Below are 27706 nucleotides of genomic sequence, written 5' to 3'. Positions count from 1 at the left end.
TCTGTCCCCTAAGGCAAAATAAATAAAAGCAAAAATTAACACATGGGACCTAATTAAATTTAAAAGCTTTTGCACAGCAAAGGAAGCCATCAACAAATCAAAAAGACAACCTATGGAATCAGAGAAAATATCTGCAATGATGCAACTTACCCAAAATATACAAACAGCTGATACAGCTTAATATAAAAAAAAACAAGCAATCCAATCAAAACATGGGCAGAAGACTTGAATAGATATTTTCCCAAAGAAGACATACAGATGGCTAACAGGCACACGAAAAGATGCTCATCATGACTAATTATTCAAGAACTGCAAATCAAAACCACAAAGAGGTATCACTTCACACTTGTCAAAATGTCTATATCAAAATGTCTACAAATGACAAATGTTGGAGAGGATGTGGAGAAAAGGGAGTCCTCATACATTTTTTATGGAAATGTAAATTGGTGCAGCCACTATGGAAGATAGTATGGAGGTTCCTTAAAAAACTAAAACTAGAACTACCATAAGATCCAGCAATTGCACTCCTGAGTATATATCCAGAAAAATAGGAAACACTAATTCTAAAAGAGACATGTACCACAATGTTCATAGCAGCACTATGTACAACAGCCAAGACATGGAAGCAACCCAAGTGCCCATCAACAGATGATTGGATCATGAAGATGTGATACACACATACACACACACAAACACACACACACTGGAATATTACTCAGCCATTAAAAAGAATGAAATATTGCCATCTGTAGCAACATGGAGAGACCTAGAGAATATTAATGCTTAGTGAAGTAAGTCAGACAGAGAAAGATAAATACTGTATGATATCATTCATATGTGGAATCTAAAAAGTCATACAAATGAATGTATATACAAAACAGAAACAGACTCAAAGAAATAGAAAACAAACTTATGGTTACCAAAGAGGAAGGGGAGAGGGACAAATTAGGGGTATGGGTTTAACAGATACAAACTACTATACATAAAATAGATAAGCAACAGGAGTTTACTTTCTAGCACAGGGAATTATACCCAATATCTCATAGTAACCTATAATGGAATATAATGTGCAAAAACTGAATCACTATGCTGTACACCTGAAACTAATACAGTATTGTAGATCAACTGAACTTCAATATAAAGTTAGCAGTTTGGGGGACTTCCCTGGTGGTCCAGTGGGTAAGACTCTGTGCTCCCAATGCAGGGGGCCCAGGTTCGATCCCTGGTTGGGGAACTAGATTCCACATGCATGCCACAACTAAGAAGTCTGCATGCCGCAACTAAAGATCCCGCATACCGCAACTAAACATGCCGCGACGAAGATCCCACGTGCCGCAACTAAGACCCCGTGCAGCCAAAATAAATAAATAGTTAGCAGTTTTTGTTGTGCAGTATGAAATCTATTGATTAAGTTGTAGAGTGACTTCACATATCTTAAAGAGATAACACAGGTGACAGCTATTTAAAAAAGTGAAGTGCTAGGCAAATATAACATTATTAAATCAAACATTAATCATTAGTTCTTTCAAATCAATAGACTTAATGTGTTAGTTTAGACTGGGCTGTGGAATTATAAAGTAGTCCTGATATTCTATTTCTTCATTATTTATTTCCTTACATGTATGTTGAAGTCATTTCAAGAAAGAAGTAGGATATGCATGTTTTAAAATATAAAAAAGTTACCAGAAATATCTAAATAATAATGTATATATTAAAAAATACTCCAAACATTCCAACATCAGATAGATGACACACATAAAACACTCTTACCTCATCATCTGAATAGCTGTAGGCAGATGATACAGCTACCCACATCTTACTGGCTACTGTAGCTGCTTGTTTCATACCAGATTTTAGCACATCCATCTTGGGCCCTGAGAGTATATTGTCCAGCTTTAGCCCTGACAAAGAATTTACCACAGAACCCAATGAGCCATGTGGTGAAGAACGGACCAGTGCTGATAAAGAAGCTGAACGTTCTTTATGACCTCGAGAGGGAGTTTGTTGCCTGAAACGCCCAGTAAAAGTTTTAGATCTGGACACTGCAGGGGAGCTCTTTTCACTTTCAGGACTTTCCTGTGCTGCAGGACCATGATCTAAAGGTAGGCTTGATCTCCTCTCTAAAGGGTGGATAAATGCACTGGTAGTGCCAGGCTCTCTGTTTCCCTCTTCATGTAATTCCATACTAGAAGACTTGCTACCCAAGGGACTCTTTAGATTCATATAGCTTTCAATTTCATCAGCCAGATTACGTGCAATAACTGGAGAAAACAACTTATCTTCTGAATCAGGAGTTTTTTCTCCTATACATTCAGTGGCTAAAAGTGACAAAGGATCTAGTCCAGTTTCAACATCTTCCCTCTCAATAGCTTTAGCAACACCACATAAACTACTTCTCTTATTTACTAGATCTTTGGATCCTGCTTTCAAGTCTCTGGACTGATGACTGTCATTTTGTAGGCTGTCACATGCATCCTTTGTCACAGTAGTTTTAGCTACATTTTCATCAACCACAGGTTCTATGAACTCTTGGCTTTCCTCAAGCATCTCTAACACCGATGAAGATCTGCGCTCAGAATCCCAAGTGCTTTCAGACACACGAGTCCTAGTGTCAGCTGGATGACAGCTAATACTCTCAAAGCTATGGGTTCTTGCAATATGAAGTGGAGAAGTCTTAGGACTCGTCAATGCTGCTGTGAGAATCCTGGCATCTGCTCCCATCATGATAGCCACTTCACTTGAATTCAAGTCCAAACTGCTCTTCTTAAGCAACATTCCTGCTCGACTTTCAGAACTAAAACTACAGCTTCTCTCCGGAAAATGCTTTTGTCTTTTTTCTCCTCTATCACCATTCTTCTTGAGATTAGTAACTTCGCCAAAGACTGCATTTTCAACTGGATCTTGAGTAGAAAACAGTACATTTGATGTACTACCTAAAAAGAGAAAGTACAATATTAAAAATAAATCTCTATTTTCTGATGTAACTTTTATAAAAATGTTTTTTTTCTAATTTTTGAAAGTGACACATACTCAGAGTTAAAGATTCAGAAAGGTAAGATGGTATACAGAAAAAGTCCAAAAATTACTCCATTCAACCCTGCCTCTCAGAGATAACATTTTAATGTATAATCTGCCTTTCATCCTCTATGCATATACACATACATTTTTTAAAAAGATCGTGCAATATACACTGTATATACCTGTATTGTTCACTAAAAGATATGACATCTATCAATAAATATACATCTATAAACATGTTTTATATTTTAAGAGTTTTATATTCAGTTTAAGAAATATATTCCACATTAAATAGCAGACCTAAAAAGAAATAATCTCTTCTGTCTTGGGTTTCATATATCTAATTCAACAAGTATTTGCCAGGAATCTACCCTGCAGAAAGCAAATTCATAATCATAGAGAAATTATATATTTGCTATAGCCAAAGCCTTACTTCTCCAAAGTAAAAGGATCTAGAATGGAGCGCTTAGAATCGGCAAATTCCAAGAAGCCTGATAAAATCTGAATAGCCAGAATTTTTTCAGATATGTTTATTCCTTCAACAAATATCTGAATTCCTACTAGCACCCACTATGTGAGGTGCTAAGAGTACAATGGAGAATAAAACGGACATAATCCCAGCCCTCACAGAGGTCAATCTTGTTTGAGCAAGTGGAACAAAATTATGCCAGTGTCTGTAGGAACCTCCCCCAGCTTTGGGGGATGCAGGCAGTCGTTAACTCTTTGCTACCATGCAATTTTTTCCACGCCAAGACCAAAAGCTATTTCTAGTTGCATCACTAGCAGAACTTAAGTCTACCCATTCATATTCAGGATTCTCATTTGTTTTTTAAAAAGTATAATGACCTGGGAGTTTGGGGGGCAAAGTTGTCATTGATAAGATCTTTTTTTTAATCTTCCAAATTGATTTCAAGGTTCTTTTTAATATTCCAAATTGGTATCTACTAATAATCATAATCATTCCAATTAAACAGAATAATAAGCATTTAGAGATATTTTTAAAGCACTTAAGGGAATTAAATTAGCCTATTTTATAACTCCGAAGTTTGTACCTGCTTTGAAAACTTTTACCAATATTTGAGAAAAGATCTTTGCAAATTTACTGGTTCTCATATCATTTCTAGGAAATTTAGTGTCACATTTTGTTCAATTTTAAAATAAAATTGACTGTTTGATATATTGGCAAAAGCCTCATTACCACCTCCTCTTTTTTTTTTTTTTTTTTTAAATTTTTATTTATTTATTTATGGCTGTGTTGGGTCTTCGTTTCTGTGTGAGGGCTTTCTCTAGTTGCGGCAAGCGGGGTCCACTCTTCATCGTGGTGCGCGGGCCTCTCACTATCGCGGCCTCTCTTCTTGTGGAGCACAGGCTCCAGACGCGCAGGCTCAGTAATTGTGGCTCACGGGCCCAGCTGCTCCGCAGCATGTGGGATCTTCCCAGACCAGGGCTCAAACCCGTGTCCCCTGCATTGGCAGGCAGATTCTCAACCACTGCGCCACCAGGGAAGCCCACCTCCTCTTTTCTTAATAGAATAAATCTTCCTACATCAAAATGTAACATGGAAATAAGATCAATAAAAAGAGAAGAAAATGCACCAGTCCCCAGACCATGTCCATTTCAATATTCTGAGAAGATTCTAAACCTCTGATGAAGAAAACTCTGCCCTCCTTTTTTTTTTTTTTTTTTTAACCTGCTATCAATAGGTTGGGAAAATGGGATAAACAATATATATATCAATTATTTTTTTCAAAAAACATGTAGCTCCACCTCATTAGCAAAACACTACCCCCTCACCCCCTGTAAAATAACCGAACTTGGTATCACAATTAAAAAAAAAACTTTAGGAATAACGAGTATTTCCACATTGACTTAAAAAGCTGAGCGAATTAATTTCTATAAAGTCATACAATAGATACACTTACAGATAGACAGCTGACTTTAGGGAAGTGAATTGTAGCTACTACTAACAAAAGGCAAATGACGCAGGCCAATTTCATTGTCTTTTAAAATCATACACTTAGACGTATGCCTTAAGGGTACTTGGGAGGACTACACATAATGGAAGGCAGTAAACTCAAATTCATGGGAGTCACACACAACAGAGTTATTCATTACAAATGCTTAACCATAAAAAGAAAGTGGCTCAGGGTACCTAGAATAATTGGGCAAAAATTAAAGACCCGCTGGTATTTTTGTGCAGAACGTTAAGTGATGTGAATCTTTTTCTTCCATTTCCCTTCAGGCTTAGGAATTACCCTGCCGCACACAAGCCCTTTGGAATTTGACCACATAACTGCCTCTCTGTTCAGGATGAGTATAGCAGGCCCGTCCTACAGTCCTCTCTCATTATCAACCATAGGAAAGGAGGACGGAACTCAGAACAAGCACTATAATAAGAAAAGGTATTCCAAATAACAACTAAACACACTTAATACCCTTCCTTTTAAAAATGAATTATCTTTAAATAACTATTTTAATTTCTTCTTTAGCACATTTATAGGATTCAGCTTACTTCTGGCTCTTTAGCATGTTCATTACAATTAAGTTAGCAATTTATAATGTCATTAAAGACACACGTGTACCTATAGAAGCATATTTTAAATATGTAATAATCAATATGTAAAAGACTCACCAGTGCTACTTTTCCTGCCGTTGACATCAAATATACCAGATGGAACTTTCACAATACTGCCGCCCCATGCAGGAGGTTCAGTAGGACTCTGGGGCTCTGCACTAGGTGGTGAATGTTTGGCCACAACAGCAGAGACATCGCATACCTCTGGGAAAAAATATTTGGATGTTATCATTCCTATTTTTGCCAGTATTGAACAGAAACAAAGTATTTTTTTAATATATTTTACGTACTTTTTCTCTAAGTGGGGGTGAATACTTTTTCTCTATTTTATTACTGATTTATTTTATGCCATAAATTTTGCCAGTACTAACTGAAATAAATGCTTTATTTTAACATTCATAATCCTAACTTGAGCATTCCTGAGCGAATAAATTAAGGCTTTGGCCTTCTGTCACACTCCTCATCACTTGTCAAGTAGGAGAGGGGCTTTCTTCTGCATAATTCTACAGCATAAAGTAAGTGACATCATTAAAGAAAGTGTACTTTTTTGTAAGAGGATAGGAAGAACATCGTATTATCAAAAAGCCAAAATATTCCTCCATATTTCCTTAAAATGGCTACTACAAATCATTTCTCATTTCTATCTCAATGAGTCCCCTAAAAAAAGGAAAACTACACAGTCTGTATTGGAACCTAGAACCTACTGTATTGGAACCTAGAAATGAAAAATATCGACTTAGATATTTGAAGGACTTCTAGTGAAAGAGCATTTTAAAATAAAAGGTACACTGGAATACAAGTTTGATGACTAAGAGTTTAGTCCTGATTCTGTCACCAAGTAGTCATTTAACACTGGCAAATGAATACCTTGATGGGTTGCAGTTTCCTACAAAGTTGAGGGCTGACCTACAGAGTCTCTAAAGATCTCTTAAATTCTAAAATTCAGAGACTACCAAAAATCTATCATATATAAGAGTACATAGTATCTTATAAGCCCAGACTTTACATTTCTGGAAATTATCACCAAAATTATCAAATAAGACTTTTAATTAATATAGGTATTTTTCTAAGTAAAGCTAGTAAATACCAGTACTTAACCTTCTGTTGGCACTTTTGTTTTAGTTATCAAGTCTCCTGATACTTGTTCTTCAGGCACATGAATTTCTGCATCATCCTTTATAAGTTCATCCTTAGACCCATAGCCTTGGTCAGACTGACCACCTGTTAAAAAGAATGTAGGCTGACATATGAATGTTTTCATATATTTATAGTCCAGCTATAAAATGTCAAAAGGAAATTCCACCAACTTACACAATTCAACTTGTAAAAAAAGAAGAGAAGAAAGCTCATGAAGCACACAAAACATTTTATTTACAACAATGGTAAGAAGCAAAGAACAGTAGAAACAGGAACATCAAAGACTAAAAACCATTACACACTTGGAAGCAGTGAATCTTAATTTAATTTCCTTATCTATAAATTAGTAGATTTGGATAAGATGTTTTGAAAGTTTCTTTTGGAGTGCATCTACAGAATGCTCCCTTTTGTGTAAGAAAGAAGTGGAAATAAAACAAGCATATATCTGCTTACTTTTGCAAAAAGAAATGCAGGAATAATAAACCAGAAAACAATAAAACTGGTTACCTACAAGGGATGGGGGAAAATAGGATGGAAGGGATCAAGAGAGAGGAAACTTCTCTAAATATGGTTATCATATTGTTTTTATTTTTGGAAATGTATTAACTTCTACATGTACAAAAACTTAAATCAACAAAACTGAGGGCCAGGGTGTAACTAAAACTGAATGCACACGGAAACAAACAAAACCAATTGTTTATGAATAACACGATCACACTGAAAGGATGGGGGAGGACTAATGTAATGTGTAACTTTTAACACATTATTTTGAGTATATACCCTAGTCATGGGGGGTAACAGTCAAATCCTAAACTCCTTAGGTTTATTTCTCACAGGGGAATGGGTATAGCAATTCTGAAATTATATTATGTGCACTGTAGGACTGAGCAAATGAGTAAATGTGATGATGTTGGGAGCCAAGATTCTTACTGTGGAAGAAGAGAGATTTTTAAAAAGTGAAATGAAGGAAGGCAAAGAAAAACCTGTGGGGCTGATTTGGAATTAGAAGTATTTCTAAAATACGTACACATTTTTTCTACCTCTGCTGAAAAAGTCTAGAACGACAACACCCTGGAGGGAGTAAGCATTTCTAGAGTCCAGACCTTCGTTTCTAAAATCCTTGAAGAAAAGGCTGATTCCAGAGCTCAGTCAGGGAAGGTACAAGAATGAGCCAGGAACGTTTTGTTATGCAAGAAAGCAAGTGCTCAAAAACATGAGAGGACATCTCTAAAGAACATTCCAAAGAATATTATCTTATAAATGTGAGGGGACGATAGAGTTAGCAAAATCACCACCTTATAGCCATCACAGTAAAGATTGGTTCAGGCAAGAATCATCAATGGATGATAAATTTAAAAGAGAAAGTGTGATGAAACAGAAGATATTGTTGCATAGTCTCAGTGTCTCTTCACAAATAGCTTATTATCTGCAAGGGGGATAATGGTAACTAATAGAAACCGAACACTGACATCAAGTGATCAAAATTAACATTACCAATGAGGGGCAGACAGACATTGTGTGCCTCTGGGTTGTGATAATCTCAGAAGGATTTAACATAATTTTTGTAGAAGAGCCATGGATGCATAACCTAATCTAATCACAGGGAAACATCAGACAAACTCAAATTTGGCAGCATTCCACAAAATAACTGGACTTATTCTTCATAAAGGTCAAGGTTATGGAAGACAAAGAAAAGGTGGGGAACTGTGCCTGGTTAAAGGAGACTAAAGAGGAGTTAAAGTACCACAAAGGACATTATAGCTGACAACACTGGAATACAGACTGTACATTAAAGGAGTAGAATAATGTTTTCCTGAATTTGGAAACTATACTGTGGTTATGTAAGAGCAAATACCACTGAAGTATTAAGAGGTAAAAGGGCAAGATGTATGCAATCTACTCTCACATAATTTAGGGGAAAAAAGTGCATGTGTACAGAAAGAAACTGATAAAGCAAATGTGTCAAACTAAAAGTGAATGAATCTAAATAAAAGTTATTCAAGAGTTCTTCATACTATTCTTGAAACATTTAATAAGTTTAAAATTATTTCAAAATAGTTTTTTAAAAGTCTATTTTGGCTTTAATGTTCTATCATTTAAAACTGAAATAAAGGCAAGTTACTAGGGGATCATTATAAAGGATGTCAGTGAAAAACACATAAAACAAAAAATATAGTGCCTTCCACTGTCTACCACTTTTTATTTTTATTTTTTTCACTTTCTACCACTTTTTAAACTGCCATTCAAACTTTGGGTTTGCCATATAACAAAAGAATTAAGCTTTAAAAAAAACTGCTATTTAGATAACCAACAAGGACCTGCTATATAGCACAGGGAACTATACTCAATATTTTGTAATAATCTATAAGGGAAAAGAATCTGAGAAAGAATATATATGTGTGTATGTGTATACAACTGAATCACTGTACACCTGAAATTAACACAATACTGTAAATCTACTGTACTTCGATTAAAAAAAAAATTTTTTTTTAATTAAAAAAAAATACTGGGCTTCCCTGGTGGCGCAGTGGTTGAGAATCTGCCTGCCAATGCAGGGGACACGGGTTCAAGCCCTGCTCTGGGAAGATCCCACATGCCACGGAGCAACTGGGCCCGTGAGCCACAACTACTGAGCCTGCGCGTCTGGAGCCTGTGCTCCGCAACAAGAGAGGCCACGATAGTGAGAGGCCTGCGCACCGCGATGAAGAGTGGCCCCCGCTTGCCACAACTAGAGAAAGCCCTCGCACAGAAACGAAGACCCAACACAGCCATAAATAAATAAATAAATTTTAAAAAATTATTAAAAAAAAATACTGCTATTTAGAATGACTTTAGTCTTTTTTTTTTTTTTTTATTGGCCCCCCTCAGAAAGTCTGGTAAAGCATTACGGTGCCATGAAATGGACACTAGACTGGGAACTGAGTAAACTGATTAAACCCAGATATGCCCTCAACAAGCTAAGTGACTCAGTATCAGGTACTAAGTGGAAAGATTCTGTGAGATAATCCTTAATGAAAAGAGTAACTTAAGCATCTGGGCTGGAAGTCTCCAAAAATATCAGATGACATCACCAGAAACTCTACAGAGACACATAATCACTGTAAATTCAGTATCAGAGCTTCAGTCATTTGAAATGTAGCTTAAAAGAAATATATGAAAAAGGGATCTGAAGTTTCTTCCCCAACTGGGGAATATGGTATCTTTATGCAGTTTCCCAGAATTACTAGTAAATCTGTTTTCTTCCATTAAAGGAGACAAGTTTAAAAATCCAGAGGGATAATGAGTGTTTATCTATTATTATTATGATTATTAGTGAAATGGTTTCATACCACAAATTATTTTCTTGATTTTCCATAAATGAAATCTATTTATTCTATAAGCACTAGGAAAAAAATACAGGAGGAAATAAAATAAGGTGGTTTTCAAATGAAAGTCTCATGAAAATTCCTACATGTTGAAAGAAATTTAATTTACAAACAGGATTGTAACTTACAGCTTTATGTTGACTTTCACCAATTTATACATGCTTCTGTAATTATGGGGATAGTTTTTAGCACAAGAATCAGCAGATCAGTTTTAGCAAGCAAAAACCGCCTTAACAGCTGGAATACTGAAATCTTTAACGCTCATAAAACTATTTGACTCAATGATGCTACAAACCACCCTCAAAATAAGAATTGTAGCAAGGCACAGCATATTTTCAATTAAGATAACAAACATGCTTTGCAAATTGATCATAAAGTGTTAGTTGGGTATTTTCAGTAGTATGCATATGATTACACATATCTGAAGGAGAAAAAGCCAAGAAAACTAAAATTGCTTTCCACTTGCAACAGTACTTAAAATATAACAAAAGGCCTCTCCCCCACCCTTGCATGTCAGCAAAATTTAACCTAATAAATGGGAAATTACCTGAAGTGGTTAACATTCAAGGGTAGAATTAATGCACACGTGTATCCATAGCTTCACGTCACACAAGTCTGTCTGCACCCCACACCATGACAGCCAAGGACAAATGCAGCACCAAGAAACAGCACAGAGCAAAAAGCAGAGCAACAAAGAGCAGAGAAAAGGAAACTTCAGTCATTGAGACAAGTTCATCAGATGAAGCACAGGAATTAGATTCAGAATTCTTTTTAAAGAAAAGCTTGAGATATTAACAATAACAACAAAAAAGAAAAACAGAGAAGAAGGATGTGCAACACACACATGTCTGCTCAACATGCTACTTTAATTAAGCTTATTTCTAACTTCAGAGGACAGAGATTATGCCCAAAGCTTTGTACGTAAAAGTAGCTTCAGTAGTTTCTCAGATTTTAAAAAGTGTCATTTAAAGAAATGACTATGCAAAGAATACGTTTTTCTCGTGGTGTGTGACTTATTTTCTTCCCTCTTTAATATTCATAATCTCAAATCTTTAATAAATATTATCCACTTAATGAAAAAAAGATTTGCAATTGTGTCACTAACAGTCAAGTTCCTCAGCTCACAATTCCTAACAATTATATCATATACTTTCACAAATTAATGATGAACGAACACAAAGAAGTACCATGTAAGAGCCTTTTGCACAGCACTCCCAAGTTTATTTTATACTATAGGAAGTAAGAGAAGTGATCTGCAATCAGAGGTGTACTTTCTCCCCTTATTTATGTGTGGTATTTTTTAGGTATTCATATTGCACAAACTTGAGAGAGGAAGGTAAAAGTTTTTTTAAAAAATGGAAGACTTAACAGGAGAGTAAGTGAAGGGTTAGTAAAATCCAGATTTTAGTACCTGTGCTAGAGTGATTATCAGTGGAATCAAGCCTGATTAAATCTCTGACGAAGACTGCGTGCTCCCCACTGTTAGCATCATTAGAACTATCCACACTACCGTGGCTCACCGTGTCCCCATCACTTCCACCTGTGGCATTTTGAGGAGCTAAAGATAAGGACAACAGCAGTTCAATAACTCACGCACTGGTAATCTCTGAAACTAAACACGAGTGACTCACAGTTCATTTAAAGTTGCAGAATACTTTCTAAATTTGTGAGAGAAGAAAATAATTTTGGACTAAGGCAACCTCTATCTTTAGTAGTATATGAAAATATCAACTAGAATTTCATTTACGTTTTCTGCCTCATATAAGTAAAAATTCACATGTCTATAAAGCTTATGGTTCAGCAAGAAAGTGTCTTTCCAACCACATTTATTACCTGATAGTGAGGAGACCTGTGACTTTTGCACGGTATTTTTAAGTGGCTGCCTAAATTGTGCCAAGCCACGTACCACATTCCGTACCTTCATCCATAAGAAGATACCACTGCGGGTACTGCTAGGCCACGGGCTCTCCAAAACTACCTAAAGGTAAAATAAAGGTTAAAATAATCTTTATTAGGAATATTTGAATTTTTTAAAAATACATACACATATAATATATACAAAAAGAATTCTACCCCAAAACGTCTAAGTTTCTTAAATAAAAGGCATAATAAATTTATCAATCTTAATAAGCAGCATATATTGCCTAATGTCAATCCTACTTACCTTATTATAATAGCCATAAGTAATAGCATTTGGCTTTATTTTAGCAGTTTTCATTTCAAATAAAACTCTCACTGCTAAGACAGGATGACCCCAAAGTCCACAAAGCTGCATTACTACTCGATAGCACACCTAACAAAAAATAACATCAAAGCATTAATAGTTAGCATATTAGTCTGTGACTTGTAGAGATTTTTAAATGACTTTACTCAATTCTTCTTTTCAAAGTTATTAAGCAATAGTTATTACTATTTTCTCCTTTGTTCTGGTGTGAGAGTCTCGGTAAACTATTTTTTAAACCTATTCATTAATGGAAGTACCAGCATTATTAACTTTTCCACATAAGACCTATGGGCACGTGTGCCATTTGTTTCAGTAACTAAGTTTACACAAAGAAAACAACTATTATTTTCCATAATATGAGAAGGAATTCATTTTTAAAATCAAGCATGATTAAAATAGCTCTCTCCCAAATCATGTTCTATATTTTATGCCAAAGGAATTAAAAGCAGCACCTCCAGAATGCCTACATGACAAAAAGGATTCTATGAACCCGTGTCTTAAAAAAAGTATGAGAAGAAAGTTAAAAACACTGTAATATTATTAGCAAAGGCTTTTCTGAGAATATGTGTTTACTGAAGAGGGCTAGATTTGATCAGAAGAGGACGACTCAGTGGGGAACTCCTAAAAGTTAGAATATCACATTTGGAAGACAACAGTAGAAACCATAAAGAATGAAACAGGAATCTCATGGATCCCTGGCAAAGAGGTGAGCCAGTTTACAGGAGCAGTGAACACGGCAGCCAAAGACTACTATAGCTTAATCTGAGAATAAGAAAATATACATAAAAAAGATACTCTTCTTGGGACTTGTAAAATGTCCTCTGTTTATAACAGAGCTGTTTAACAACTGTGAGTACCATAAAGCCAAGTTGCACTCTATGCTAAAGGGGAAAGTATAAAGATTTGAGAAAGGATATTTTATTCAAGAGATGAAGTAGCAAAAGAGATGTGAAGAGGCAGAGGATCATAAAGATGAGTACTATAAAGCTGGAAATGGAGAGTTTAATTTAGGAGCAGAGGAGTTCAGAAACTGTTAGAGCAACTTCATAAATGACTAGGTTAAAGAAGTGTTAGGAAACTACATAAATTAGGAACAAATGGGAGAACTAGGTAAGACATATGACGCGATTAAGAAGAATCTGGCACAAGAGTTCTTCAAATATCTGAAGAGTTGTCACTTGAAAGAACCAGTAAACAGCTTCTGCAGTCCCAAAAAAGCCGCAGGGAGGTGGAACTGAACTCAGCATAAAACACAAACTTTCTAACAAAGCCAACTCAAGCACAGGCAAGGTCCCATATATTACAGACTTTCAACATCTCAGGTTTAGGTTGAAGTTTTACTAAAATATCTTCAAGTCCTATTCAACTCTAAGATTCTATGAGCCATGAAGAAGTAAATCACTTTCTATGTCAAATTGGGATTAATCTATAATTTTCCAAAACCATTCTCAACAATTAATTTATTCTGAAGTCTACAAAGTATTCCTCCAAACTTCCAGGCTTACCGGTGTAAGAGCCAGGCATCAAACTAAAGAAACAGTAATAATGCCAGGGATATAATTTTTTAATTGCAGTATTTTGTTGGCTACAACATGATACCTTTTGGATATCTATGTTAGATAAAAGATGGCCACAGAATCTTCGCTACTCCTCCCGTGAGAGGTCTATGTCCCTTCCCCTTGAATTGAGGGGGAAAGCCTCTGAGATTACATGACCAATAGAATTTGCCTGAAGTGACAACTGTACCAGTTTTCTGGCTTAAGCCTTAAGAAAGGTCACTTTCCACTTCCTCTGTCTTAAAACAAATGCTCTTGGAGTGCTAAGCTATCATGGGAAAAGCCCAAGTACCACATGGAGAGGTCTGAGACTACATGGAGGAAGAGGGGTCCACCTGAGCCCAGCCTTCCAGATAACCTTGCCAAGGTACCTGGCTGGCATGTGAGTTAAGCCGTCTTGGACCTTCCAGACCAGCTAGCAACTGATTACAACCAAGTGATTCTAAGTAATACAATGTGGAGCAGAAAAATCACCTCAAATTCTTCCTGGATTTTCAGCAAATAAAATAATAAGATTTAATAAAATGGTTATTTTAAGCCACTAAGTTCTGGGGTGGTTTGTTACTCAGCAATGTACAACAATATCTATATGAATAGACTGATGAGACAAGGTAAGAATAAGCTTGACACAAACATTTCATTTCCATTAAAAATTTAATAAATAGTATTAAAAGCAAAACACATTATGCATTTTAACTTTAATTTAGCCTACATGGCATATGCTATTTCTGGGTCTTTACTAGTTTTATTTAAAAATCTACGTTATTACAACTTCTGCAAACATAACATGTAGAACACAAAGCTGTCAAAACATTAAGCATATGAATGAGACAGTGGGTTCTAATGGAGTATGAACCTAAAAATCAAAACCACTTACTTGCTAGGTGGCCTTATGTGTGTGTCATTTCATCTAAGTTTCAAATTTCTTTCTTTGTAAAATGTAGCTAATATATAATTGCCTCATAGAGTTGCTGGGAATACCAAAGGAAATAATGTACATAAAAATACTGTGAAAATTTTAATGTGCTATTCTATGTGTAATCAATAAACAAATAAAATGCATCAAATATGCCAAGCAAATATGCATCCTTAAGTTTTAAAATAAAGAAACATTTCTTCCTTCCAGTTGTAGAGATGTAATTACTTCAGGTGACTACAAATCTGTCAATATAACTTGTTAGAAGTAGGAATACAACAAATTAACCTCCAAATTTTTAAGCCTCCTATCAGAGTGTTTATTGGGAAAATAGTCTAAAAAACTTTTTTAGCTTACTAGTCATAATTGCTACATGTTAGAAAATAGGAGAATGTAATTACTTGTAACAAAGACTACCGTAGAACCTTAATATCTATAGAGGAGATTACTTTTCAGGCAATTTGTCTTATGAACTTACCAAAGAAACTTAATCAAGTATTGTGCTTTGAGTTTAGAGTGCAGTAACAAAATTAACACTCGCTCTCTCATAGAGCATATTTTAAAGCACTTTAAAAATATTCTGTGCTTGCACAAAGTTAAAGCACATCTTAAAATATATCTTAGATATATTATCTTAGATATATCTCTATCAGAATAAGTTTTTTTAAACATTAAAATGTATGAGGTACAAAACACTAATTTTGATCAAGCACTTTTAATTTCCAAATAGTTTTATAAACAGCAGATGAGAGAAAATGTGATCAAATGTGAGAATGGATATTTTACTTGTTTTATAACTTTATCTTTTCATTTGAAAAGTTTTTTAAAACATACAGATAATACTTAGAGAAAAATGAGTTTTAGTGTGCTCACAAGCATTATCAAATCTTAATAACGTACATGCTTTATCAGTTTCAGATCTTTATTTTAGAAGAGGAGAAAACTGCAGTTATTGCTGAAGCCTATAATGTGCCCCTCCTCAATCGCATTTCTCTTCTAACCTCGTGCTCTCTCCTTCTCCCCAAACACCCATTACTCTGAATTTTTATTCCAACTGCATTTTAAATTCTAATCCAGTTCTAAATAATCATTTTAGTTATTTTAACACCAAAAGTAACTTTTAAAGGGAAAAACAGCAAAGAGAAGAGCTAAATAAGTAACTCAGTTTCTTCAGCCGTTAGTTGGATAATACCACTACCTATCTCTGAGGATGGTTCTGAGGCTTAAGAGATGTAGCACACTGTTCACTGAGCGCTTACTATCAGCCAGGTACCCGTCTAGGCACACTATGTACATTAACTGATTTAACTGTCAAATTAACCATTTGAGGATAGGAACTAAATATCATTATATACCTCAGGGGGGCAATTTTATCCCCCAGGTGACACCTGGCAATGTCTGCAGACATTTTTGATTGCATGGAGCTACTGGCATCTAGTGCACAGAGGCCAGGGATGCTGTTAAACATCCTACCATGTACAGGACAGGACCCCACAATAAAAAATGATGTGGGCCAAAATGTCAACGGTGCCAAGGTTGAGAAACTCAGACCTCCATTTTCAGATACATAATCTGAAACACAGATAGGTTACGTAACTCACCTAGGACACAGGTCCTAAGTGGAGAGCCACTTACTAAAGGCCTATGTGCTTCCTAATAAAGTTATCTTAAGAATAAAATTAAGTCAATATTTTTTTCTATTTATCAAGGGCAAACAATCTGGTCTAAGGAAGTCAGTCTCTGCTGCATTTTAAAGCAATAATTTTTAAATAAATGTATTTTAAAATAATAAGTATTAGCTCTATGAAACAGTATAACAATTTTACCTTTCCTACTTAATGAAAATATTCGAGGATACTGGAAAGCAACTCAGACCTAAATTTTCTTAAAAATACAAATAAAATTTATCGTAGTAACAATAACCCAATTTGTTATACTTGCCTCATCTAGAGGATCCACATCTGTTTTCCTCATCTTAATAAGTACATCATATGCCTGCTGAAGTGCTCTGACCTTAGGATGAGAAACTCTAACATAGGCTGGGAGACAAATAAACCATAAACTGTAACAGTGACTGAAGAGACACTTGGCCCATTGTGGTGGATTTGTATAACATCTCTTCGCCAGCTTATGAGCTGTTTTTATCTCCTAGAAAGAGAATAAATAAAACATCATGACATTCACTAAAATTCATTAGTATGACAGGAAAAGTGAGAAGTAAAAGGAAGAGAGGAATTTAATGTAATATCTGACTCTAAAATCAAGCATTTCATAGTTTTGCTTTTGTGAATGGCTTCCTACTTAGTGCCCCATGGTTCTTTCTATAGAAGCACTTTATACTGTATTTTAACTATTTGGCAAGCAGGTGTCTCCTAATAGACTAGAAATTCCTTAAAAGCAGAGATCATTCATATTATTATAATACAATGGGTAATTAAGTGTCCCTCACACAGAAGGCACTCATATGTTTGACGAATGAAAGGGATTTCATTTATAGCTTATAGTTCTATAGAATCATTCTTGAAAAGTCAAGAGTCTTCTCACTCTTCCCCCTGATAAAAAGTTTAAGATGCCCTAGGCTATTCCCCACCAAGATTTCCACTCTACCTTCTGTGTTAATTCTTTCACTGACTGATTTGTTAAAAAGACCTATTCCTTTGCAGGCAACATAGTCTGAGAAAGATCACAGACCTTCCTACCTAATAGTTTTATGGCATGTTTTCTAGTTCTGATTTTCATTCTGATTTAGGTGGAAGAGAGAAAAAGGTATCAAAGTCACCTGCTGAGCGTTATCAAACTCTACATATTCCCAGAAACTATAGAGCCCTCCACACATGTCAGACTGCCACTGCCTGCCTTGCACTAAAGATCCCTCTGCTGGATGTGTCCTAAACAAACATACTGTTATGAGCTCTATTTCCAAGAGACTTGCCTGGAAAAAAAATTCTGGTGAAAATGAGATTTAAAGATGTAGTAGCAAAATTGTCACATTAAAAAAACTTGCCTTTATTAAATAGCTGATAAATGGTTAAAAAAAAAAAATTCCCCTCAGACAACACTGAGAGAATTGTGTACTATATGGGATTAAGGATCACCTCAGGTTACCCCTAGGATTTGAGGGACTGTACATGAATTGGTAAAACCTGAACTAAGAATTTCATTCTGAAATTTTCCATGTTTTGTAGACCCCCAAAATATCAGTATATGTATAAAGGATGTTCAATTTTAACTCACACCTAACCATAGTTTAACTCTTTATACCTAAATCAGATATAGTATTAAAACAAGATGTCTAGCTTGTCCTAAGTTAACTCCCTTTAGAATGTAATATTCAGTAGAAAATATATTTACATTAACCATGAGGAAAAATCAAAATCACAATGAGATACCACTTCATATACGTTAGGATGGCTATAATCAAAAAGAAGATAACAAGAATTAACAAGGATGTGGTAAAATTCCGACTGCTGGTGGGAATTTTAAATGGTGTACCCACTTTGGAAAACAGTCTGACAAGTTCTCAGAAGGTTAAACACAGAGTTACTATATGACACAGCAATTCTACTTTAGGCATATAACCCAAAGAAATGAAAACATATAACCACACAAAGACTTGTACACAAATGTCTACAGCAGTACTATGCATAACAGCCAAAAAGTAGGAACCACCCACATGTACATGAATGGATAAATAAAATATTCCACACAATGGAATATTATTCAGCAATAAAAATACATGAAATACTGATATATTCTACAACACAGATGAACCTTAAAAACATTATGCTAAGTGAAAGAAGCCAGTCACAAAATGCCACATACTGTACAATTCCATTTTTATGAAATGCCCAGAACAGGCAAAACTATAGAGACAGAAAATAGATTAGTGATTGCCTGGGGCTGTGGAAGATGGAGGAACTGGGGGGTTAACAGCTTAGGGGTACGGGCTTTCTTTTTAGGGTGATGAAAATGTTCTATAATTGATTGTGATGGTGGCTGCACAACCCTGTGAAGATACTAAAAGCCAGTGAGTGTACTTAAACAAGTGAATTGTATGGTATATGAATTATGTTTCAATAAAGTTTTTTTTTTAAGTGTATTTAGTTCCCAAGGTTCTCTTAAAACATAAACATAAGCATTCAAAAACTTCAGCCTCAATATTATAAGTCGGGTTGCAAGAAATCGACTTTAATTCATTAACAACCATAGTGGGTCTTCAAATGATTGCTGTGGGTGACAAGTCTAAACTATGAGCTGCATATCACATATACATAGTTTACATTTTAAATTAGATAAAGAATATCTGACCTGTTTAGTTCTCTTAGCCATGAGAGCTGGACTGTTTGTAATGCTACTCCCAGTAGGGTGTCTACTAAAACAAAGTTTCAACTCCTGTGGTCTGTCAAAAAGCTTAAGGTCCAGTCTTGGAAAGTATTTGTAACTAAAATAAAAAGCAAAAATAGAACTGCTGATTTAAAATACATTAACTCTTAATATTATGCCAGAATTTAGGTGAATATTTCTAAACCTCAAAAGTACCCAATATTATTTTCCAAAATCCTTGTATAGAAATTGTTTTTTTCAAAAATATAAGATGATGCAATTATAAGATACATAGACTATCTACATGGAAACTTTGGCTCCTCCGCATCCTATTATTTTCAATCAATCCCTAGAACACAGAAAACCCTGATATCTTGACAGAAGAATTAGTAACCCTTTCAACAGAACCCATGTGTTCAATGATAATTTATATTAAAAGATAACATTTAGTATACTTTGTAATTTTGTTTTTCTTTATAAAAGTACCTTGCATTCACATTTAAAAGGAAAAAATCCCGAATATTTTTGTATTAGGGATGTGCCATAATTTAACCAATTCTTTACTGTTAGACATTTTTAGGTTATTTCTCAATTTTTGCAATTAAGTATTTTTGTACATTTATCTTTGTGAATACTTTTACTTAATTGCTTAGAATAATGCCCAATAACAGAGTTTTCTATGGTAAATATTTATCAAGAAAATAAAAATTATAATCACTATCAAGTTACTTCCAGAGAGGTTATACTTACATACACTCTAACTAGAAGAATAGCCTATCCTCAAGCTGATAGATTAAAAATGCTTCTACTCATCATTTGGTTTGCATTTCTTTAAATACTAGAAAAGCTTAACATACTTTCATATTATCAACTATTGGGATTTCTTCTCAGAAATTGCCTAGTTATTTCCTTTGGCCAATCTTCTTCTGAAATATATTGCCTTTCCTATTTGATTTACTTATTTGTCAATACCTGCATTCCAATGTATAGTGATCAAAGCCAAAGTAAAAAAGAATTCTATAATTAACATGCAATCAAAATAGTACTTAATTAAACCACTCAATCTCAGATATATATTTTTCATTCTTATGGAGTCCTGGTGAGATTATATATTAATTCTATATTTTTGGAAAAAACTTATTTTATATTCCCTTTGCCCCAGAAATTCTTTTATGAATACAGCCAAAGAAAATAACTGTGTATACACACAAAGATATAGATAGCAAAGAACTATAAATAAATCCACAGGAGACTAGTTTAACAAATCACAATAAATGCATACAATGTGGTTATTTATAATGAATGGCACAAAAATATATATTGGCATGGAAAAATGTTCAGACCATTAAAGGCAAACACACGTCACAAAGAATATGTGCAAGATGAACTAATATTTGTTTTAAGTATAGTAAATGCAAATTTATGTACAAAAAGACAAAAAAGATACACATATAATTGTTAACAGACATTAAGTACTGGTGCTAAAACGACGTGCTGGTTTTTTTGTTTGATTTTCTAAACCTATCAAATGGTATTCAAATGATCATAATAATAAACAATCAAACATTTTAATTTCTTAAAAGATTCCCATCCAAATCAAATAAGTTTATTTTAATAAAGAATGATTCCTGGCCCTCTACTTTTAAGTTTTCTCTGATATATTACTAATGCATAAGAATTTCACAGTCCTTATATTGACAACAAAACCCCCCAAAGGGAGGGGTAACCTCACAAAAGTAAATTTTTTCTTCTTCAGAAATGAAATTTTTAAAGATTAAAATATGGTAAATGTTTAGGTTAACAGTGATAAACATCTGGTTTCCCTTCCAACAGGGCTGTCCAAGTCTTAAATTACAATACCTGGTGATATCTCCATAAAATATTCATCTCCATTAGTTCACTAAATACATTTTGAAAATGACCTTCACAAATGATTACTATACAACATATCTACTAATAATCACAAAAGATCAAATTATTAAAGCTGTGCCCAAACAACTCTTTAAAAAAATTCCTGCTACCTGTACTTTGGTGACAGATCCTTTCCATCATCAGGCGGTGGCTCGGGTGGCATTATGAACACAGTATGCTCACTTTTCTGTGAATCATCTAGCTCTATCAATTTGGTATCTTCTGCTGAATCAAAATCAACCTAAAAATAATTATTTTCTCCAATTAATTTGCATTTAAGCAAGACCTGATTCTGAAACGTTAAAACTTAAATTTAAGAAAAAATACCTTATCTGTTTTCTCTGTGCCTTTATCAGGAAACAACTCGAAAAAAAAGAAAAGAATTCTTAGTGAAAATGTCTACTCTGAATTTAATAGAGATTATCTTAAATTATTATTTTAAAAAACTATCCTTTTTTAATACTAGGCAGATATGAAACACTTCACAATATATTTGGTGGCCTCCCTACTACTAGGCTAAAGTATAATATTTCTCTTACAGCTACTAAGAGAGAAACAATTTATTTTGACTGGTTTCTTCATAAATCCCTCCTTAGAAGCAAAAGATGGGGAGGGGGTGGGATGAATCGGGAGATGGGGATTGACGTATATACACTAATATGTATAAAACAGATAACTAATAAGAACCGGCTGTATAAAAAATTAATTAAAATTTTTTAAAAAAAGAAGCAGCAAAAGATGGGCAATCACAAGGAGAACCTGGCTTCTCAAATCAAAAATTTCATTATTACTAAACCCCTGCATTACTGATTGATATTATCTAAGCCTCTCTCTAACTGAATGATTATTGGACTATCAATATTTAAGTAAACAAAAATGTTGAAAAGTTTTAATCATATCCCTGGAGTTTTAGATCACACGGATATAATGGGAGAAAATTATTCAAGTCTTCTAAGATACACGAATCATTAGGAGCATATAAAAATTACATCATAATATTCTACCTTTTTTGGATAAAATCTCCAACTTTATAATAATATAGAGTTTGCATAAACAATCAGCCCCAAGACCCACTTAGCAAAAATAAGAGCCCTATCAAAAAATGAGAAAAAATATGTGAGTTATCACTGTCAAAAATCAACTTAAACTTCCTTACGATGGGTGAGTAAAGCTTTAAAATTTAACGTATTTCCAAATAGCTTCCATTAGGACAAAAGAAATACATTAGCAAAAGTATTTGGAGAAACATTAAAACAAAAAAACACAGGACTTAACACAGGACTTCCAGTACCCATAGAGCTAAACTTTTTTTTTTGTTTTGTTCGTTTTTTGTTTTTGATTTTTTTATGGCTGCACTGCACGGCTTGTGGAATCTTAGTTCCCTGAACAGTGATCGAACCCAAGCCCTCAGCAGTGAAAGCGTGGAGTCTTAACCACTGGACTGCCAGGGAATTCCTAAAACTAAACATTTTTAATGAACTACTAAATCTTATCTTATTCATGTAAAAAAAAAATTTAGGAGCTTCAATGAAATGTTCTTAGTACTTAATACAAAACCAAAGTGAGATTCAAAGAGAAAAATTAGCTATGTATGGCAGTACTAGATGCCACAAAGGAAAATAATTCTTACATTAAGCCCAGAATCGGACACTCGCATGTGTACACACACACACACACACACCCCACACCTATAATGCCTTCCTCAGGTCATTTGGGCTAATAATAACAATGATGATTATAAAGGTAAACAAACTGTTAAAGTTTTTCCTTAATACTGACATATAGGACAAACTTTTACCTTTTCTATGCAGTCATCAAAAAAAGCCAATCCAGTATCTTTATCACTTACAAAACTACATTCTTCAATGAAACGAATAAAAATCTGTGTTTTGGTTAAAAGGGTGTAGAATTTTGTATAGGCACGATCTCGACTTTTTAAAAATCCTGAAGAAAATAAAATTAGAATTAAATTCAGATTTTAAAGTGGAACTAGATGTTATATTAATTATTTTAAACTTGTATATATCTATATTATTTTCTCTTTATATATATATATACACACACACAAAGGGAAAGAGAAAGAAACATATATATTATAGGAAATATATATCTTCTATAATATATATATTAAGGGACCATAGTCCCTTCTGCCTGATTCAACCACAAAAATCCTTAACTTATACCATTAACCTTTTCACTGAAATCTGCATCTCCTATAAGGAGCCTCTGGCCCTATAGCTCTCAAGTAGAAACTTCTGATAACTCTGCATACTCACAAGCAGGAAGGGTCAAGTCCTTCCTCTGCAATGCCACCACACAATTATTTCTGTATCATCTTGTAAAAATCTCTGCTCATCTGGCTATTATTCCACCCATTCCCCTACTAACTGTAGGCACCTAGTGACTTCAGGGACACCCTCTCCTTCATTCACTGATGAGCAGGGCACCTAATTCAAAGTCTTCTCCTCTCCAACTCCTACCATCATCTTTCTTCAACACCCATAAAGACCAACCATCCAATATTTTAGTGAGTTTTTAATGCCTTAACTTTCAATGACCTGTGGTCTATTCCACCTCAATCACCAACTTCTACACATAGTTACACACTCCCTGGACTTTTCTTGGTAGCAGTGTAAACAGCTCTGCCTCCCAAATCTCTAATTTACATATTACTCCCTGACCATTACCCCTGTCTAGCTGGTATGCTTAAGTTCTTCCTACCAAGCCTTTTGCGAGGGGGATGGGGTAAGGAAGAAGATCGTTCTATGTACATCCTCCTGTCTTCACGTCTCTCTCTCTCTCTCTAATATTGATTCCACGTCTGTGTACATCATTTCAATACTTTCTTGTCAACACTCTCAATTTTTATGCCCTTTTGTCAAACTCATCTAGTATGACCTAGCCCTGGAGCAATGTATTGCCTGCTTTCTCTGGAGCTGCGCCAGCGTGGCAGAGCACAAGTTGCGGTGGGGAGGAGGCGCCGTTACACAACCAGGTGGATCAGAACCGCTTATACCTTCATCCCTGACCAGCAACCCCACTACATTTCTGGAGTCTGAATTTCCCTTTACCCATGTTTTCACAGTTACTTCCAATGTTTAAATACTCTCCCTCCATGTTCTCTCCCTCATCCCTGAAAAATAATACTTTATATTGCAGAGAAAATGAAAATCATTAAATGAGAACTATAAAATCTACGACTCTTTCTGCAGCTATCATTTATTCCTTAGTTTGTTTTACAATGAGTATGACCCTCCTCCTATCTAAGGCCAAGCCCACCATATAAGCCTGGGATTCCAGGCCTTTCAGTGTTCTCTGGACAACACTCCCTCTCTATTAGCTAGTAACCAGTATACTCAAGTCTCTCTCATTTTAAAAAACCTTTCCTTAGACAATTTTCCAAAGAGGACATTCAGAGGGCCAACAGGCACATGAAAAGATGCTCAACATCATTAATCATCAGAGAAATACAAATCAAAACCACAATGAGACATAACCTCACACTTGTAAAATCGCTATCATCGAAAAGAACACAAATAACAAATGTTGGAGAGGGTGTGGAGAAAAGGGAACCCTCGTGCACTGTTGGTGGAAATGTAAATTGTTGCTGCCACTGTGGAAAACAGTATGCAGGATTCTCAAAAAACTATGAGAAACCACATGATCCAGCAATTCCACTCCAGGGTATGTATATGGAAAAAACAAGAACACTAATTCAAAAAGATATATGAAAAAAAATAAAAAATAAAAAGATATATGCACCCCAATGTTCATAGCAGCACTATTTACAATAGCCAAGACCTAAGTGGTCAACAGATGAATGGATAAAGAAGTTGTGCTATATATATACACAAAATGGAATATTATTCATCCATAAAGAAGAATGAAATTCCGCCATTTGCAACAACATGGATGAGTATAATGCTTAGTGAAATAAGGCAGACACAGAAAAATACTCTATGTTATCACTTATATATGGAATCAAAAAGGTGAACCAAATTAGTAAATATAATAAAAAAGAAAACAGACTCACAGATATAGAAAACAAACTAGTGGTTACAAGTGGGGAGAGGGAAGGGGGGAAGGGTTAGATAGGGGTAGGGGATTAAGAGGTACAAACTATTATGCATAAAATAAGCTACGAGGACATACAACACAGGGAACATAGCCAATATTTTATAATAACTATAAATGGAGTATACCCTTTAAAAATTGTGAATCACTATGTTGTACACCTGTAACATATAAATATTGCACATCAATTATACTTCAACAAATAAATAAAATAAAAAACCTTTCCTTAACAAATAATTAGATCCTTCCCTTTTCTGCTGTTTCCCTTCTCAATAAAGGGCACAACCATCCACTTGGTGGTTAAAGACAAGAATCTCAAAGTTGTTCTTGACATCTCCCTCTATCTTACATCCCATATTCAATTGCCAAGTTCTATTCAATCTACCTCCTAAAAATCACTCTTCTATTCATACTACCAACTAATCCAGGTCACTTCCACTGATCACTTGGACCAATGCACTAACCAACTAATAAGTAGATCCATACTTTGGATGCCCCCAATTCAATCTCTGCAGAGAAGCCAAAAAGATTTTTTTTAACATTAAACATGATCTTTTAAAAATGCAAATCTGATCCTATTACCTACTTAAATATCCCTCACTGACTTGCAATTACTCTTGGAATAAAGACGGAAACCCTTCCTAAAAGATCCAACATGATCTGGCTCACACCTACCATTTCAAGCATGGTTTTTAAGCCACTTTCCCCTCAAGCCTTTCTTTCTATGATGCTTCAGGACATTCCACATGCTGTGGTCCTTACTACATCCCCTTGAGGTATTAAATAGTTGAGAAAGACTTCAATAAAATAGAAATAAATTATTCTTGACAAGTGGTAAGAAAAAGTCTTTTTTTCTTCTTCTAATGGATCTAGGCAATGATCAGCAAAGGCTGCTAATACAATTAAATGAAAGGCTGGTGCGGAAACTATCAATATAATGAATGAATGAGCCTGATAAGACTTGAACCCATGGATCAATCTTAGGAGCACTAAAAATGGGACACAGCCAGACTTGCGATAAGTAGTGAGCATCGTGTTTTAGCACCACTTGCCAAGAAAACTGAACCTGAATATAATCAAGCTCTAGATCAGTACTGCTTAATTCAGTAACCACTACACACATGTGGCAATTCAGCAATTAAAATGTGGCTGGTCTTTAATGAACCACATACCCAAAACCACATCACTATTAAGTTGTGGAGCTGGAATTTGAACAGACAGTCTGACTTCTGAGTCCATGCCATTATTAGTGATTTATACCCAGAGGTGAAGGTTCAGAAAAAAAAAAAAAAAAAATGTGGCTGGTCCAAACTGAGAAGTGCTATAAGTATAAAACACACACCAATTTCAAAGCCTTAGTATGGAAAAAGAATGTAAAATATGTCATTAAAATTTTTACAATTTGATTACATGTTGAAGTGATACACTTTGGATATATCAAGTTAGAGAAAACATATTAGTAAAATTAACTTCCCCTACTGCTTTTTTAAAAACTGTGTCTACTAGAAAATCTTAAATTATATATGTGGCTCCCATTATATTTCTTTTGAACAGTGTGGCTCTTAATCCAACCACAAGTTTACAGGAAATATAGATGAAAAAAATGTTAAATGACACCATGGGGATACAATCAGATAAAAACACATATAACTTCAGGACATTCTAAACACAGTTTATGGGTGAAATGATGTCCTACTTGGAATTTAGAAAGAAAAGGAGGGGTGGAGGAGGGGAGGAGAAAAGGACGAAGGAAGATTAAAATAAACATAGATGAAACTAAAACAACAGAATGCTGATTGCTACTACTGCTGAAGTTGGAAGATAGCTACATTATTCTCCCTACTTTTATACATGTTTGTTAAAGCATCCCTAAAAAAAAGTTAACCCAAAACCCACAGCTAAATCCTATTCTTTTTTCAGGCCCAAGCTTAACTGTTACTTCTTCAGGGAACCTTTCCCCTGACCTAGCTCTCTTACTGTAACCAATACTTTCCTTTACAACACACTCAGTAAAATGTGTTATTTTATTGTCAAATGTATATATCCCTTGTTAGACCAAATGCTACCCTGTTAACAAAAACCTTAGGCCTCAGACACTAGTTAAATATCTTTCTAAATTCTATTAGTAATGCCTCTCTTCTACTTAGAATGACAGAGAATGAATTAGTGACCCACTACTGTCCATTAGAAAAACTCCATATTCTTAGTCTGGCGTTTAAGACTACCCATAATCCGAGCTCTAATCTTATTTTCTGCTTTATCTTCCACAACACCTCTAAAGCTCCTCACTTGGTCAAATTGTACCATTAAAACTTTTTTCCTGAACATGCCATTATGGGCTGAACTGTGTCACCCCAAAATTCTTATGTTGAAGTCCTACCTCCCGAGATTTCAAAGTGTGACTGTATTTGCAGATATGGCCTTTAAAGAAGTAATTAAGTCAAACTTAAGTAATTAAATTAGGGTGGGCTCTAATCTAATACGATTGGTGTCCTTACGAGACAAGAACATTTAGATACAGATTCACACAGAAGGAAGTCTATGTGAAGATACAGGGAGAAGACAGCCATCTACGAGTCAAGGAGAGAGGCCTTAGAGGAATCCAAT

General features: G+C 34.9%; 1 protein-coding gene and 1 long non-coding RNA gene across 6 annotated transcripts in view; one reads left to right on the top strand and one right to left on the bottom strand.

The window, feature by feature from the left end:
- DENND4C (DENN domain containing 4C) overlaps positions 1-27706 on the bottom strand; it is a 130754-nt gene that overhangs the window by 28343 nt on the left and 74705 nt on the right. For 2 of the 4 annotated variants that reach the window (XM_068552562.1, XM_068552563.1), the window contains exons 13-23: positions 22824-22969; positions 21353-21388; positions 21136-21266; positions 19100-19232; positions 16733-16939; positions 12260-12388; positions 11929-12073; positions 11507-11653; positions 6692-6814; positions 5651-5797; positions 1771-2933 (exon numbers count right to left, since the gene is read on the bottom strand). In XM_068552562.1, the coding sequence (XP_068408663.1) occupies positions 1771-2933; positions 5651-5797; positions 6692-6814; positions 11507-11653; positions 11929-12073; positions 12260-12388; positions 16733-16939; positions 19100-19232; positions 21136-21266; positions 21353-21388; positions 22824-22969 (2507 nt within the window). The remainder of the gene's footprint in view (positions 1-1770; positions 2934-5650; positions 5798-6691; positions 6815-11506; positions 11654-11928; positions 12074-12259; positions 12389-16732; positions 16940-19099; positions 19233-21135; positions 21267-21352; positions 21389-22823; positions 22970-27706) is intronic. The other 2 variants (XM_068552564.1, XM_068552565.1) reach the window with 1 other exon arrangement.
- The window catches only part of LOC137770126 (uncharacterized), a 53971-nt gene that overhangs the window by 24359 nt on the left and 1906 nt on the right, over positions 1-27706 (top strand). The window contains exon 4 of one of the 2 annotated variants that reach the window (XR_011075127.1): positions 5261-5437. The exons of the other annotated variant lie outside the window; for it this stretch is intronic. This is a non-coding gene — a long non-coding RNA (uncharacterized lncRNA). Of the gene's footprint in view, positions 1-5260; positions 5438-27706 lie in introns of those variants that run through there. 2 annotated transcript variants of the gene reach the window in all.

This window comes from Eschrichtius robustus, chromosome 10, assembly GCF_028021215.1.
Source record: "Eschrichtius robustus isolate mEscRob2 chromosome 10, mEscRob2.pri, whole genome shotgun sequence".
NCBI classification, from domain to species: domain Eukaryota; kingdom Metazoa; phylum Chordata; class Mammalia; order Artiodactyla; family Eschrichtiidae; genus Eschrichtius; species Eschrichtius robustus.
This window is presented reverse-complemented; position numbering and strand designations above follow the sequence as displayed.